Consider the following 17,990-nt stretch of genomic DNA (forward strand, 5'->3'; position numbering starts at 1 on the left):
ACGTGACCGTACTTTTTGTAGTCTGTGTTTGTCATAGCGCCCTCAATCAGCGCCTGATCGCATTTTTGTTTTTTTACAAAAGGACACAAGGGAACAGCCTGAAAATCTGAAGTCACATTTCGAGGCTCTTAAGATGATTCCTGCCTTGTTGAGTACTTTGCCAGATCGTGCCAGATGTACCTTTGACCTCGAACCCATTCCACAAGAGGATTCGCAGTAAATTCACCCGTACATTTACACATTAATTACACCATTCCTTCTAATCCTCCATAATCTGTAATGCCAGGTATCCACACCTTGCAAAGCTTCACATCTAACTTCATAAATGCGGTACTAAATTGAGACATCATTCAAAGAAATGTACAAACGGTGACTTTTACCAATATGTTTTTCCATCTCAAGAGAAACTTATCATCGCGGGTTTCGTTGAGATTTTGTTGGTGTATGCAAGGCCTGGAATTTCACAGAGGCCACGGCGGGAATGGTCCATGTTCCTCTGGTGCCCCTCGGTTTCCTCGGTGTCTCGTAGAAAGTTCACCCTTCTTGGTTCTGAAAAGAACTGCTGGTTGACGACGCTACTCAAAAGAGATTTACACAATTGGTGCTACCTCACAAACCCCACATGAGTATACTCCCACCATGCACAGTTTCAAATCCAATTTAAAGGCAGTGGACACTATTGATAATTACTCAAAATAATTTTTAGCATAACAACCTATTTGAACCATCAATGGAGAGCTGCTGATAGAATAAAACATTCTGAGTAACGGCTCCCTCTGAAGTAACGTAGTTTTTGAGAAAGAAGTTATTTTCCACAAATTTGATTTCGAGACCTCAGATTTAGAACTCGAGGTCTCGAAATCAAGCACCTGAAAGCACACAACTCCGTGTGACAAGGGCGGTTTTTCTTCGACGACCAATTGAGTTTAAAATTTTACATGTTTGTTTTTATATGCATATATTGAGTTACACCAAGTTAGACGACTGGTCTTGAGTTTTATTATTCTGAGTCTTCAAACTTTGATTCTCGTTCGTTTCAATTCAAAACTGTGCGCAAAAACCCACATTTTACTTCACAATCAAGGTTAGACGCAGAAGTATTAAAAAGCAATAACAAACATTTCTGTTTTCGTGTCCTCAATTCACTTTTTTTTTACGGTGCTCACGGGAAAAGGCCATTTTCGTGTGGCTTACAACCCAGTAATTGGTTGATTGATACGAGATTTATGGCTCGGTATTTAGACGAATAACACGTTCGGGAATCACCCAGGTGTTTCTTTAAAAGATTGGAGTAGGATGGGGGGGGGGGGGGATGAGGGTGTCCCATCAACCTGGTCTCGTGGCCTCATCCTCTGATCTATCGCCTTAGTGACTAGGTTGCAACCTGTTGCATATAGCACCCTTCCCTCCCCTTCTTAATACCCAATAAATCCCGACGCGTTGTCGGAGGGTAGTACTCTCAGCATCAAGCAGGCGAGAGAGCTCAGCACGATCAACTGCCACGCTGAGGCCATGCTTCCTGTTTGTTAACTGTTGAAATTAGCGCGTAATTTAACAATTTCCCTATCAACGTCGCACATCAGATTAAACCGAGTCCCAAGAGCTTTCCCCATTGCTTACCTGCCATTCATTATAGAGACTGTTCATGGCAATGGGGATTACTGCGATAAAAAACCGTGCAAGGGAGGGGCGCTCTGATTGTAAGAACAAATTATGTTTTTGGCAAAAACAGAGAGATTTTTTTTCTTTTTCGAAAAGGTATGTGCAAGTATTGAAGGGAACCCTATACTTGTTTACCAAGTAGTCTGTCTCGTGGGGGATATTTTCGTTGGGGGCTAATTCCCACCCTTAATTGTTGATTGGAATGGAGAGTTTGGGTGTGGCGGCGGAGGCCAGACTTATAATACGCACACGTCAGAAATTGATCGGTGGGGGGAAAATGTGACTGAATGTTTTGTTGTTTGTGTATTTTTAAAGGAACAAGGTAGGCATAGAGTCATTAGTGCTTAATTTGTTTTTAAAGTTTGGAGCCATTACCTTTTAAGGGTATGGTTAAATAGGTGTTTAGGATTGCACAATAACTTTTAACTGTCTAGGGTAAAGTTCAGAACATAGATTTTTTTTATATATAGGATTTGAGGCATTGCATGTGGTGAGGTATCAATTTATATTTGGTTTGCGGTAACACCATGTGTGTATCTACTTGCCAGGTAGAGTTTGTTCTTAGAGAACTGTCTTGCTTAATTTTACTACCGCGGAGTAGATTGTTCGGGTAGATTTTTCAAATACGAATTTTGAAACTGTTTTATTTAGTGCGTGCTGTTGAATTGAAATTTATTTTGGGATTCCTGTTCTTGAACCTTTTTTTTTTTAAGGAATGAAAAAGTTGCCTATAAAAGAAGCAAACTGCATTAGTTTCAATATTGTTTTTATTTCTATATTTGTAAAGTTTCTGTTTTTAAAGTGAGCACACGGTCAACCTCTTTGTGGAAGTGGCTTTAAGTTTAAATAAACGGCAACGACCCCCCTTTTAAAATCGTTAATCACAAAAACAGAAGTTCACAAAACTCATAAAAGCTATTGTTCGACATGAGAAGCCAATTTCATAGTAGAAAGGCCTATTTAAAAAGACTTTATGATACTGAAAATTGTTATTTATTACTCCTTGTCGAGGTAATTTAGAACTCATATGAAGCTGGTTTTTTTTCAAAGAGGATAGATATATTTTGTTTGACACGAAATCGTTCTTAGGCCTACTACAATATTTTAAAACATCAATGTGGGTATGCAAAAATAATCTAAAGGAAATGAGTTTCAAAGCCAATGGTTTTCGTCTGCGGAAAAGCACAAAATGCAAAGCTTTTTTCTTGCACTTTTCATGAATAACATTTCAAAGTTTTAATAATTTTGATTTACATAATTGATTTTCTTGATACAACCTTTACTCCATACCTCTCACCCCTTTAAATTTAAAAGACCTCTCCTTTTAAGGAGTAAGGCCTACCTACATCTGTTCAATGAACCTGCATTTACAAACCCAGACTTTTTATTAACCAATTTACACTTTTGCACCATGTCTCTAATGAACAGACCTATAGTCCCCCTCCCCTTCCCCCGTCCCAAGGGGTGTCCCGCAGGACCCACAGGAGCGATAGTTGACCACACAATTCATCATCGTCGATTTTTTCCCCTCCTCTGAGCCCCTTGAAAAAATCACCGTTTTGACAGTCAAAGGCGGCTTGGGCCACCTGTAGCAGGGGAGTGACTGCCCCCCTTGCAGAAAAGGTTGACAATTTTTAATTGGCGCGCAAATTCCCAACGAGTTTTCTCTAATTCGCGGGTGCCAGTAGTCTGTCGCCCAATCTGATCGGGTCCCAGACTCGATGGGGTTTGTTTCTGCGTTGGTAAAGGCGAGGAAAGATCTGGGTTTCCTGTTGATAAAATGAAAATATGTAACGGACCAAGCGGTCGAGTTGTCTAATTTTAATCTCTGGTTGCTTTTTTACAAAAGTATTGATTGAGTATCGGATCAGTGCACTGTGCTGTCCTCGTAAGATAAACTGTTTGTTTTTCGCGAGTTCAACACGCGAGGCTGTGATGTTCAATTTGGAGCGGCGCTTGATCTGTTGACGCCTGCTCGCCCTATGATCAAACTAAAAACAACAATTCTTTTTATCTATTTTTTATTTCAAAATTGTTTTGATTCAAGGGTACAGACTATTTATTTATGTATTATAATGCATGAAATGACGTATGACAAGCGCCGCATAAATTGCTATTTTCTAAAAGATGTCTATCCAGTGTTCAGCTTCTTAACGCTTGCATTGTTTGCGAAATGTAGTGCACATTGTAACATTTTTGAATGAAATCAGCCAATCATGTAAAAACAATGTTTACACTACACAATTGATTGTCGAACATTTTATGGCATCGTTTTGCAGCTGCTCTCTTTAATCACAGCCTTTTTATCTTCCTTACATCAAGATCTGTATCTGTTTGTTGGTATTCCAGCGTGGGGTGTCTGCGAGCCCCGGTATATTGCCTCAAGGGTTTTGTTGATGCTATTCAGTCAAATTTGTGCAAAACGCTGTTATTTGATTTCTTTAGATTGTGAGTTGATAGGGCTGTGATGCCACACTATTCCCATCCATCATTGTATTGACACGCCGATATGAACAGGCAGAACTTGGTCGATGGTGTGTTCGTATATATAGTCTTTACACTTTTTTGTTTGTAGTGAAAGTTATTAAACGATTGCAATAATCATGACTTCGTGGCTGAATGGTGGAAGGATCCATGGTTGCTTGAATTGCAAAGTGGTTGCAAACTTTGGTTGCAAAGTGTCGTTACCGCAATGCTGCGGTAACGACACTTTGTGAAATCTTTGTGGATGCTTGTTGTCCTTAAAGGCTCTGATGGACACCTTTGGTAACTGTCAAAGACCAGCAGTAATCGCACTTGGTGTATGTATCTCAACATAATTTAATGCATAACATAACAAATCTGTGAAAAATTTGACCAAATTTGGTCATTGAAGTTGCAAAGGAATGATGAAAGAAAAAAACACCATTGATGCACACATTGTGTGCTTTCAGATGCTTTGAAAGGTGTGAGAAAATACCTCTTTCTCAAAAAGAAAGTAACCTCAAAGGGAGCCGTTTCTCACAATGATTTATACTATCAACAGCTCTCCATTGCTCGTTATTAAGAAAGTCGTTTATGCCAACAATTATTTTGAGTACGAAAAGTGTCCAGTGCCCTTAAAACAAATTAATGAATGCGAAATTGGGTCGGCTGAGTAAAAACCCTATGCATTTAAAGGGTCTGGGGTGACTACATAAGTTTGCAATTTCCTTCCAAATCTTAGAATTAAAACATTCCCTCTTCCTCTATCAACTTCCCCAAGACATGCATAAGGAAACTATTCAGAATAACCGACGGCACCCACATCAGTTGCCGTGGTGCCCTGTGCTTTTGCTGTGGTGCCCTTTGCAAGGTTCCAATACAAATTCACATTTCCTCATAGAAGTGCCCCTATCAGAGGGAAGTTGCTGTGCCCCTCTAAGAGTGAAGTTCAAGGCATGAGGAAATATTATGAGGATGAATATGGGCTGCTCAGCGGCAGAGATGTACACAACTTGAACAAAATAAATACAAAAAAAGTAGGGCTATAACTCTCCTCCAAGTTCACGCAATTTAAAAGTCAGGACTTTTTTTCTCATTTTGTCCTGAGGCCATCAAACCTATCGAAAACAAAAACAAACACAAGGCACATTGGCACCATCGCTTTGTTTACCAACATACATGTGTGTGCGATCATGCGTGGATACCTGTTCTGTTAATTTGTTCTAAACTTTCGATGACTTTGTCAGGCCCGATGATTTTTGCTTTGGCCCGAGGGCACAATGCCTGGGTGTACTCTCGATAGTATGCTCCTTAAAAAGGACAATGTTATGGGAAAAAAAGGCAATGAATGCTTCACAACCTTTTAATACAGTACATTTCAGTTTCCCAACTGTCCCCGCCTTTTAATTCAAATATCAAGTCATAGAAACGCGTATAGATATGCCACTTTTTTAATTTAACAAGTACATCGGGAACGTTCACCCATTCAGTTTTCCAAGATATTTTAAATTTTAAATTTTATTTTATATTTTATTTCAGCCACATCCATTAAACAGGATGGATAAAAGCTTTAAATTACATTAAAATAGCACAATACAATTATTTAAGAAATATAATGAATCTGTAAATGCGGTATAAAATCTTTGTCTGTGACCCAGTCAACTAACCCTTCAGACTCAGTCTCAAAAAGCCCACATGCCCCCTGTCAAAATAAACCTGCAGACAATTAACAAGTGTGGTAATAAAAAGAGGGGGGAGTAGACACGCCCCTTCTTTCAATCTCATTCGGATGACGCCATTAATCTAGAATTGTTATTTGTCTGTTTGTTTGATCATAGAGTAAGGACAGAGATTACTCTATGGTTTGATGTAAAACAGATCCATTCCCCTCTCGCCTGTCGCCTCTTGGCGGCGGCTAAGGGGGGGGGGGGTAGCAGCCAGTGCACTAAGACATATCCGTACCTACACATGCACTCTTAAAACTGAAATGTACTGTAACTTGATGAATGGTTGTCTTCCAAGCTGTGTGTGTGGGGGGGGGGGGGGGGGGGTGGGGGCAGTTGTGTTACGGGGGATGGGTATTTGGGGAGGGGGGGGGGTTGAGTATAGCAGCCCATTACATTAAGCTACATCCGTACCTGCAGCATCGGGCATGAAAAGGGAAGGGGGTAGGCCTTGATTAATTTTCCTGTATGACTTAATTACAGAGCAATTTATCAAGACATACAGCTGAGAGGGGTGTGGGGGAATCACACGTGCAAATATTTGAAGGGAAGTCAATCTAGGGATTATGCTTTAACATTTTGGCAGTGCAGTGTTAGTATGGGCGGAAACACTTTCTGTAATAATAGCTCGTATTAAAATGGCTTGTTCCTGCTGGGGGCAGGTTTGTTGTTGAAAAACAACTAATGACAGAATTATAAATAACGCTGCCGACAAAAATGTTGAGATTGTGGTTTCGTTTTGGCTTGTTGTACGTGCTGCTGAATACATTAAAGATGTTTCGACGTATTTTAACAGTTGTTAGTTTGTTTGTGTGTTGTTGTTTGTACATTATAAACTTACAGATGAGTGTTACCGTGCTTTGTTAAAGGCAGTGGACACTAATGGTAATTGCCAAAGACTAGCCTTCACAGTTGGTGTATCTCAACGTATACATGAAATAACTAACCTGTGAAAATTTGAGCTCAATCGGTCATTGAACTTGTGAGATAATAATGAAAGAAGAAAAAACCCTGTCACACGAAGTTGTGTGCGTTTAGATGGTTGATTTCGAGACCTCAAGTTCTAAATCTGAGGTATCGAAATCAAATTCGTGGAAAATTACTTCTTTCTCGAAATCTATGCCATATCAGAGGGAGCTGTTTCTCACAATGTTTTATACCATCAACCTCTAACCATTACTAGTCACCTAGAAAGGTTTTATGCTAATAATTATTTTGAGTAATTACCAATTGCCTTTAATATAATGTATTTTTTAAGAAAGAGGTAATTTCTCACAGTCTTATATACAAAGACTTCAGCCCTGAAGCCTTAAGGTATCTGAAAAAAGTGTCCGGTGCCTTTAAAGCACGAAAATTTGAAACGTAAAGGAAAGTGGCATTTTGACCACCACTACTAAAAACCGGAGTCCGAGTACATTTTCAATAGCCGAGTACATGCCTTTGAGTACAGATACTCAGTCGAGTTTTGAGTATGGGCTCGGAGTACGAGTATTTTCCTAGCCAAGTGTCCAGTGCTCGAATGATATTACTCGAATAAAATAACCAAGTAAGAGTCGAGAACCAAAAGTGGCACTCTAGTTGTGCTACTCGAGTACGAGTTTCTAAATAAGAGTTACCGTACCATCAAAACGGTACTTGAGTAATATTACTCGAGATACGAGTACCAAGTAATAATAATAATAATTAACCATTCTTATATAGCGCATAACACATAGTAATAAAACATGTCCCTAAGCGCTCTTTAGAAAAACACAACAGAAAACAAAGACAAGATGTACTGGGTCACAGTATACCATCAAAGCTGTACTCGAGTTATAACAGTTGAGTACTACTACCCGAGTACGAGTACCAAGTAAGAGTCACAGTGTACCATCAACGAGGTACTCGAGTTTTACAAATAGTTGAGTAATACTACCTGAGTACTAGTACCAAGTAAGAGTCACAGTATACCATCAAAGCGGTATACTCGAGTGATACTATAGTCGAGTACGAGTGCCAGGTACGAGTGCTACAAGACTGGTGTAAGAGACATGGTACTTTCAACATATCGGTGTAAGGGTAAAACAGAAACTTATATTTTTAATACCCCCGATCTATGAAATCAATGCGGTATCCGCTGCTAAAATATAGGATTCGAACTGCCTCTATAGGGCAGTCTCGGAGCCCAGTTGGTTAGACACTGCTCCAGAATTGCAAAGGTCACGGGTTCGAGTCCCACGCGAGTATATGCCTGTGATTACTCGGGAAAGTACTGAGTAGGTCTATACAGATTGGTGCAAGTGTAAAACTGAAATTAATATTCTTTATACCCGATGCAAAATTTACACCTGTATCCCTAAACTGGCTTTAACGAGATTAAAACCGGGTTCAATTCTTTCTTTTCAACCAATAGGTACACCAGTCAACCGTATTCCGATCATGGCAAAGCAAGTACTGGACCTATACGAGCTCTTCAATCTGGTGACGTCCAAGGGTGGTTTAGTTGAGGTCATCAATAAGAAACAATGGCGTGAGATAACAAAAGGTCTGAACCTCCCAGCTTCCATAACCAGTGCTGCCTTCACCCTTCGAACACAGTAAGTAAAGAATATTAAGACATTTTTTTTTACAGGACGTGCCCAAAGAGTAGCATTGGTTTTTGGGGTGCCTTTGTGCCCCTCCCGCTGCAAAACCATCACATTGCACGTTCGAAAAATATGATGCAACAAGGAACGGTGTTTGTATTCTCTTGCAACTTCGATGACAAATCTTCAAAACGTTCACAGATTTGTTATTGCATGACTATGTTGGGTCACACCAAGTGAGAATACTGGTGTTTCACAGTTACCAAAGATTTCCGGAGCTCTTTATAACCAAGTAACAATATTAAACTGAAAAAGTACCTGCTTATGCATTGGACCCAGCTTTGACATTTACAATGGAGTATAGAACTCCCATTATGTTGTATTCTTGTCTATAACTGCTGAACCAAATGCCATTAAACAAATACCAGCTATTCTGGCAAACAATTTATGACAAAGGGCCAAAAAAAAAAAAGAGTTCCATGAAATTATTATCATTTAATAACCATAAATGGTATTAAAGTACTTGTAAACTCCCTCATTATATATTGTTAAAAATCTTCCTTTGATATGGAACGAGGTCCATATCAATGATGCCTACTCCAAATTGGGCTATTAGACAGAACCAGTCGCCCGTGACGTCTAAAGCTTGGGGTCTACCCTCGGTTGGGAAAACCAGTGCTTTATTTTCTCTTTAATATATTGTGAATAACAATAACCATAAAAAAGAAACATAACAAAAGAAAGTAAAACTCCTTTTACGTTGCTTTGCCGGTTATTAATTGGAGGCATTGGTAGGCTTGGATGCCCACGATGAGAACATTTATATGCAGCCATCCGTGTTAAATATGTATTGCTTTTTAAGTTTTGTTTCAGACTTTACTTCGACCTATAAATAAAGTGGAGGGACTAGCAGATGGTGATATTGGGCTTATGACTACATTAAACAACCATAACCAGCTAGGGTACTCCTGCTGGGAGCAGCCATCTTAAAACACACAACAACAAAAAAATACAATAAAACGATTGTGTAGGATGACTGACCCCAATCCTTCAAAATCGTTTGCACTATTTAAATTTCAATTTGCTTAATGTTTTCTGGAGGATTTTTACCGTTCTTTGAACTATTATTATAGGCCCTCAGGTCTAAAAGGTAATTTTTAAAGTTGTAATTGCACGTGTATGCAGCTTGTTCGTTGCTTCTCAGATGTACATTTGCATTGATGTTTCTTCATGTGATTTCAATAACAAGAGCAAAGACTCCGCTTGAAGTGGTTCCCTTTTTGAAAACAAGAAATCAAAACATTCAATGCACGAATTCTTTATAAATGGAGCAAGGACAACTTGCTTTGTGGTTTGTACACACCCCCCAACCCCCTCACGAGTCGCCACCAGCCACTGTTGACTATATCAGAAGAGGAAGTAGACGTTAAAGTTTCTTCTTTTGTTGGGCAACAGTTGCATGAGTTCGCATATAATCTATCTTTATAAAAAAAGTACATGACTAGAATAAAAGTGCTGACTGTTTTTTAATGGCACCAGGATTGTCCTGTTCGGAATTTGTTACAAAGCAGGACATGCTCTATATGACTGCAAATAGCCCATTCAGGGACATTGTACAATTCTTCAATTGCAGAATGATTATTACTATTGCTTTGTTGGTATCAAACCCACATCTAAATAATAGTTTTACAGCATTTGACTTTTTTTATTGCACATGTAATGTCATTGTTATTTTTTGGCATCGAGAGCAACTTTTTTTTACCGTCTCGCCCAGAAAAACCTCCCCGTTGATTTCCCCACATCTAAATCATTCCTAATAATAGTTTTATATAATAGCCCACGTAATGCCATTGCCTTTTTTTTGTTTGGCATCGAGAGCAATTTTTTACCATCTCGCTCAGAAAAAACCTCCCCGTTGATTTCCCCCAAGTTACCCACGGTTGGCTACTGTTCAAGGCCACAATGTCTCCCCATCACCTCGGGCCAGCGATTGAACTGAATTCGTATCTCCCGAAAGACTGGGTCATTGGAGCAAACATCATCAGTAAACAGTCATGACTTTGACCGCCGTCAAAGGAAGGGGCCTTCAAAACAACCAACGCGCCATTTATAATACAAATGATTCATGAGCAATATAATAAACGTCATGTTAAGTGCATTAATCAAGCATCAAGGGGCCGTAGCTACATTAGGAGACCCCCGATGTAAATTATTCCTACTGATACAAAACAACTTCACCGGGTGCTTATGCACATCTACAACAGCTTGTTAAACAAGGTCATCTTACAAGGTTCACCACTCTGAATTCAGCTGTTCTTTTTTTAATGTGAAGTGAAACAAAAGAAAGAACTTAAAGAAAAACAAACGGGACTTCAAGTTGTTGCTGAAAGCTGTGATGAAGGGGTCTACCACTCTGAATTCAGCTGTTCTTTATTTAATGTGAAGTGAAACAAAAGAAAGAACTTAAAGAAAAACAAACGGGACTTCAAGTTGTTGCTGAAAGCTGTGACGAAGGGGTCTGCCAAACCAAGCTTGGCACTATGGGGTAGAATATAAAGTTATTTGAAGAGTGTGAGAGACGTTGTGATACCCTTTTTAAGCGATTCAGTCTGTATTCAGAAACTCAAGCAATAATTTTCTTTAAGATTGGATTTTTGTGATTGCATATTTGATGTCTTAATAAACTGTATTTTGTGCACAATACCTTTTTTCAGGTACATGAAATATTTGTACCCGTACGAGTGCGAGAAACGTCAGCTAAGCACCCCGTCTGAATTGCAGTCGGCCATCGATGGTAACCGACGCGAGGGACGGCGACAGGTCTACAATAACACCAATGCTGCCTTCGGTCTGTCCCCACACTCCCCACCGCTACCTACAATGATTCCTCACCCGTCGGTCATTCCTCTTGGCAGCAGAGAGTCTCCGGAATTTGGTAAGTAGATGTGACATTTTGCATCAGGTATAAATGATACGATTTTTTTTTTTTTTACCCTTTTTGTGTTTTAAAGAACTCTGGAGAGCACTTAAATGTGCTTTCCAGAGTTCGGTGAAGAAGATCTCAGTGGTGTGTCACTGCTCTAAAATTGCAAAGTTAGTGGGTTCGAATCCCACCTGTGTATTAATGCCTGCATTTTTTCCACAGAACTGGGACAAAGTGCTTAACATAATTATCGCCAGTTCAATGGGTAACAAACACAATTAGCATAACATCTTTTCAATCAACAGTGGTAAGACATCAAGCTTGATTAGCAATGCAAACGTCGTGGGTTCGAATCCCACCTGATTGGTTTGCCTGTGGATGTTTTTTTTCTTCACATAACTTGGTTAAGTACTGATAATACAGTACTTAAAGACTCCGGACACTATTGGTAATTGTCAAAGACCAGTCTTCTCACTTGGTGTGTCCCGACATATGTATAAAATAACAAATCTGTGAAAATGTTTGACTCAATTGGTCGCCAATGTTTTGCAAGAGAGTAATGAAAGAATAACACCCCTGTTCCAAAAATGTGTGTGCTGACAGATGCCTACGAAGGCTTCAGGCTTGAAGTCCTTTTGAGCAATTTTGATTAAACATTCAAACAAACATCATCCAACTGGCGAATCTAGAACAGAAAACTCTTTCAACAATAATAATATGTCATAAATCAGACTTGTGTGATCAATTATATTCCTTTGTCAGCCAATTTTGTTCCCACCTCGTTATCCACAAAAGTAGTCCTACTTAATGACCCTCAAAATAAAAAGTCACAACAAAATAAACGAGAAGAACTGAAAACAAGTATTGTTTGTCAATATTTGTTCGCAATCAATGTAAATGGAAAGCAAGTGTCATGTGTGACCAATCATGATTGCATTTGGCCTTCAATATCCATCAAACTCGCACCTCGTTATCACACTATACCCCAATTATTGGTCTGACAAGCTATCACAAGCTAATACCAATTATTCCAGTCAGCGGAAATATCATTTCTGTGATTACATCCATTTTTCTTTCTCCATAACGATACACCTGTCTTTGTGTGAACCATTTACCAAATGTGTCCCATCAATCTGAAACGGAATGGCCTGGGTATAGTTTCATTAGGAAGAACAAGAAAATAAAAACACTAGAAAAAAAAAAGACCAAAAAAAAAACAACGGTATCTGATTATTGGATGGGTATACACTAATTAGTAGTTCATGGAGTTTTACATGATTAGTATAGGATAAACACCGCTTTGTTTAATGATGAAGTTCATACGAGAGTCATGTTTTGTTTGTTTGGAGTGACACAGTTTGTCCCTCTCACATGACGTTTCACCCCAGCAAATTGTAGCAGAAAACCTAAAAATAAAACAGTTTCGACTGTTCAACAAATATTTAGGACAATTTGTGTACTTACTGAAAATATCGTTCATGATTTTTAACAGTTTTTCTCCTGACTCACACACAACGGATACAGTCCAAATTGCCACAGATTTCTGCGACTTTTGTCTCCTGTGATAATACTTTTAAATTTGGACACGCTTGAAAGTGAGGTCGTTTGGACCACACAAAGGACTGGACGTTGTGTCTCAGTAAAAGAAAACGAACATCAACCAACATTTGCTGAGTGAGTACACCAGCGAGTGTACTTTAACAGTTATTTGACTTTTGGTATTACAAGTTTCTGAACATCACCCTTTTGGTTTTCTTTGCAGATGATGAACGTGATGCAAGAGATATGCAATACCCACGGGCCTTCATCCAGCCCCGCCTCAGCAAGCACCCGATGAAACACTCTCTTTACGATGAGCCGATCACCCCACCTGCAAAGCGCCCTCTGTTGACTGAAGAGCAGCATCACCGCTACTTGATGCAGCAGCAACATCAGATGGCACCACCTGCCGCTCATATAAAGGTTACAAGCAGTCATGGTAAGGAGCCTACGAACCAGATCAATAGACACTTATTGGCTTTTTTCAAAACCACGGCTTCCACTTTTGATTCGGCTTCAGGTTCGGTCCTCTCGTCTGAAGCCCCGAGCAAGAACGCAAAGCAAGCCCATTTTGTGAAAACAATTTGTCAGAATCGGTGGCCGAAGCCGTGGATTAGCGACAGTGGCTACGGCTGTGTCTTAATCATTACGTTAACAGGCCTGCAGCTAGGATTAATCCTAACTCGAGTTAGGACGAGCTAACTAAGGATGGGTTCAATGCGTCCAACGTATTTGGATAGGAACTGAACCCGTTAGGAAGAGTTTGGTGAAATCGACGGCAGACATCGTAGGATGCCAATAGTGATGCCAATCATTGCTGCTACAGGCGCACCATCCCTATAGTGTATGATTCGTTCATTAACCCCCGTTTGATCTTCCTCAGGGCCCAATTTCATAGAGCTGCTTAAGCAAAAAACTTGCTTAAGCACGAAAATAGCTTGCTTATTTTACACATGTTACTGGCAAAAGTTTCATGCCATGTACATTGCTTGCGACTAATATTTAGCTGTTGTTTACTTAGCATAACAATTTGAGTGGAGTCTTTAGCCGGTAATCTGATTTTACAAAGCAAAGATTTGTTTTGCTTAAGCAAAATTTGTTTCTTAAGCAGCTCTATGAAATTGGGCCCAGATACTCTTATACTCTTTTCATTTCTTTTTCTACAGCTCAACGTGAGACCGGACTGCCCCTCTTTGAGCTCCGAGGTGATAACTCCCTCGTCGTGAGCATCGAGCTGAACGGGGTCCTCTACCAGGGAGTGCTGTACCCACGAGGCACACCTCTTCATGTCCTGACGAGCCGGGCAGCAGGTTCCTCGTCCTGAGAGAGATGTCGACAACAGAAAACGGATGAAACAAGAGGGAGTCATATCTTTAGGAGAAGTTTCTTTTTGCACAAAACCTCAGGCCTGGGTTTTTTTCCGTCAAAAACTACCAAAGGTGTCCAGTGTCTTTGAAGCATCGTATATTATAAGAAAGTAAGGTGAACATACTGTACAATTTATGCAATATATACGTTTTTGTATATAAAGTGATTTTTTGTAACTGCTTAAATTCAATCATTTCTGTAGACAGTTGTTGTACACGTTCACTTCGTTGGTAGATGATGGGAAAGGTACAATACATCATTGATATATTATGGTCACCACTGTTGAACAGCTCCCTGTATTCACTATACGACTGTGAAACCAAATAAACTCAAGGGACCTGTCTAAATCCTGTACGTTGTTGAAAATAATGTGCATAAATAAGTCACATTGTTTTTGGTACTCTTCGAAAACAAGAAATAGTAGTTTGATGGTTTCATAAACAGTTTTGTTGATTAAACATGACTGTCAATTACATTATGTGCAAACGGGAAAGCTTTTCAGATGTAAATATAATATACAATTAGTTTTATTTAGTATTTTTAGGAATTTTAGGACTTTACTAGACAGGAACAAATTTTGTTTTAACCCTTAGGAAAAACCTTTTTGGTTGGTTTTAGATGTTGGAAAATATTTTTCTCGTTTAAATATTTTTCACAAGTCTTTCCTTTCATTGTATATCAGCTGGTTAGGAAAGGAAGAAAACAGAAGATAGTCTGTTGTGCCTTTTTGTTGCAATAAAGTACAAATAACTTTGTAAATGCTGACCACTATTTTAATATATATGTAAGAAAAGCAATAATTAAAAAATAACGTTCCATTCATCATGTTTTTTTTTATACTGACAATCATCTTTGTAAATGTTAATTGTTTTTATATTATAACAAAATCCCTTTTATTTGATTTATCAAGATTTATTCGTTGAGTTTTTCATACTGACAATCTTTAACTTTATAATTTATTTTATGATAACTATTAAGTAACAATTGAAGCTTTGTAGGGTCTGCTTAACTAGAAGCGATTGAGTTGTTTTTGTGGATACAGTCGTGTTAAAGGAACACGTTGCCTTGGATCGGACGAGTTGGTCTTTGAAAAGCGTAACTTTGTAACCATTTGTTATAAAATGCATATGGTTGGAAAGATGGTTTAAAAGTAGAATACAATGATCCACACAAGTTTGCCTCGAAATTGCGTAGTTTTCCTTTTACTTTGCGAACTAACACGATCAGCCATATTGGAGTCAAATTTTCGACTCCCATAAATGGCCGACCGTGTTAGTTCGCAGAGTAAAAGGAAAACCAGGCAATTTCGAGGCAAATTTGTGTGGATCATTGTACTCTACTTTGAAAACATCTTTCTAATACTGCATTTTGTAACAAACGGTTACAAACGCTTTTCAAAGACCAACTCGACCGATCCAAGGCAACGTGTTCCTTAAAGGTGTCTTTGGGATGAGTGTTGGCTCTGAGAAGTTGTGAGGTTTGAAGCTTTGCATGATGTGAAGAATAAGAATAAACTATAAGTAATAGTAAACTTGCGTGCACAGTCACGAATTGAAACTGTTTTAAGGGAGTCTTTGCTATGAAAAGAGCTGGTTTGGTCTAGCTGATTTCTCTTGAAGACGAGCCGAGTCTACTGTCTGAAACGTCGAGACCAAAACCGGATCTTTTCAGAGCCAACACTCCATCAAAAGATGTTTGTTATATGGTTCTGATAGTTCTGAGAAATTGGTATGATCTCGACGTTTCGATCAGTCACTCTGCTCGTCTTAGTTTCTCATCATGTAGCCACAACAACTACTTTAAAAACACTTCTTGGGACACATATTGTAAATTTTTGGTTAAAAAAAAAATGTAAAAAAATCATCGTGTGTCTAAATAGGTTTGGTGAATGTATAACGTGAGGACAATCAATAAGAAAATCAACGGTATTGACAATGTTTTAGAATCAGTGTTTGCATTTTGGTGTTAATGTAAAAAGTTTATTCATTTATTAATTTTTATTTTATTTCTCTTTGTTGTGCCTTTATAGAGATACATTCCTCAAATAGATTTGATACGTAATTCGAGTATGACTTGAAAGCCCCACCTGTTCCGATCTACATAGTTCTCCTTTACTTCAAGTGTTCTCTGTCTTCTTCTGCCCGCTGAACCCTGAACAATTGCCTCGTCAGAATTGACCTTAATTCCGTGTCATATAGGGGTCTGACCCGAAAATAGGCTCACTCGAAAAGATGGGGCTCGATTTCACAAAGCAATACAATGAATCGACAAATTATTACTGTAATAGTGATTTGTATTGTGACATCACACTTTACTAAACAGCTATACGATTGATTTGGAGTTAAGATCAAATAGCTCTTTGTTAAAACGGCCCCGACCCGAAAACCTTTTTGAAATGGGTTTTGAATGCAGATACTGGGTCAGTTTGACCCATTTTTGGTCATACTTACCCAGAAATAGGTCAGGCCCCAACGGGTCAAATCTGACCTGAGATTGTTTAGAGTGTTGTTGCAACCCACTCTAGATGAAAGTTGCCGCTATAAAAACAAAATACCCATCATTAGGCCTATAATGCTAAAATAAATATTAGTTTCATCTTCTATAGTTATAATTCTACCTTTGAAATATATAGTTAAGAGACAGCGAGTAAACATTTACCGAATCGTTTTTCAAAAAATTAACAATAATTTAGGTTAATCTCTTCATATTTCCTTGAAAATAAATGAATTGTTGTACTTCCAGAAATTATACTAAAATCTTACAACTTTTTGCACTTTTCCTTTGTTAAAACCTTGAAAAACTTTTTGATATAAGCTTCAAGGAGTCTAAACAAAGATTATCCTTAGTGTAGTTTTGCGATTTCGAAGCCAGGCTTTTTAGAAATTGATTGACAATTTTGCAGAAGTTAGAATTTCAGTGACTCATAGTATTGTAAACCCTAATTGTGCCCCAAAGTCGAAACACATTGTTGTGTTTTAATATTGTGATTAAATCCGTCTTGGCAATAATTTAGTTTTAAGTTTGTTTAATATATTATAAGCAACAGCAATCATTTCCAGTATTCACTCGGTATTCATTTTTTAATTATAAATCTATTACATTTTGTATTCAGAAAATATCTGCACTCTCTTTCTGGTGGTTTTCATAAAAACTTTGAATATGTTTTATTTTTGTTACTAAGACAAAAAACCCACCCACTTTTTCGGATGAAGTTTAACTTAACATTTCTTATTTTCATATACTGTGCAAGTTAGGGTTATTTATTAATTATTCTGAACCTAAAGTGTAGTAAACTGTATTCAGGTGCCTTATGTACGGGGTTTTCGTAAAGTTTGGTGATTCGGGGAAAAGGATAGTAATATCCTTTTTAAATTGTTTAGTGTTTTTCCCCCACAGTCGGCATATCTTTGGGAAAAAATATTTGTAACACTGTATTTATAAACTATTTTTAACAACTTCTTTGTTGTGACAATCGTTGGTTTTAATTAAACAAACTGACCACCGTGCTGTAATAAAAACAAACAAATAAACAAACAATGCATTTGGTTAACAACACAAAGGTGCCTTCAGATATTTCAAAATAAATACTCGTCGAGTTACTGCCTTATATTAATGAATTTGTACATATGAACATTTGTTTTAGGGTTGTTGCTTGTTAGTTATGTCCACACTTTTGGGTGTATTGGGTGCGTTCGTTAAGCTTCCCTGGGTCGACCACGGTGTGTGGCGGTTTTTTTTTCAGGACGA

At 38.4% G+C, this 17,990-nt stretch overlaps 1 protein-coding gene across 1 annotated transcript in view; it reads left to right on the forward strand.

The window, feature by feature from the left end:
* Positions 1-17,833, forward strand: part of LOC139942250 (protein dead ringer homolog) — a 44,162-nt gene extending 26,329 nt beyond the window's left edge. Inside the window, exons 4-7 of the mRNA XM_071939041.1 lie at positions 8,242-8,425; positions 11,128-11,348; positions 13,099-13,314; positions 14,042-17,833. Coding sequence (XP_071795142.1) covers positions 8,242-8,425; positions 11,128-11,348; positions 13,099-13,314; positions 14,042-14,199 — 779 coding nt within the window. The 3' untranslated portion in view covers positions 14,200-17,833. The remainder of the gene's footprint in view (positions 1-8,241; positions 8,426-11,127; positions 11,349-13,098; positions 13,315-14,041) is intronic.
* The last annotated feature ends 157 nt before the right edge of the window (positions 17,834-17,990 follow it).

Source organism: Asterias amurensis, chromosome 9 (genome assembly GCF_032118995.1).
Source record: "Asterias amurensis chromosome 9, ASM3211899v1".
In the NCBI taxonomy this organism is placed as follows: Eukaryota; Metazoa; Echinodermata; class Asteroidea; order Forcipulatida; family Asteriidae; genus Asterias; species Asterias amurensis.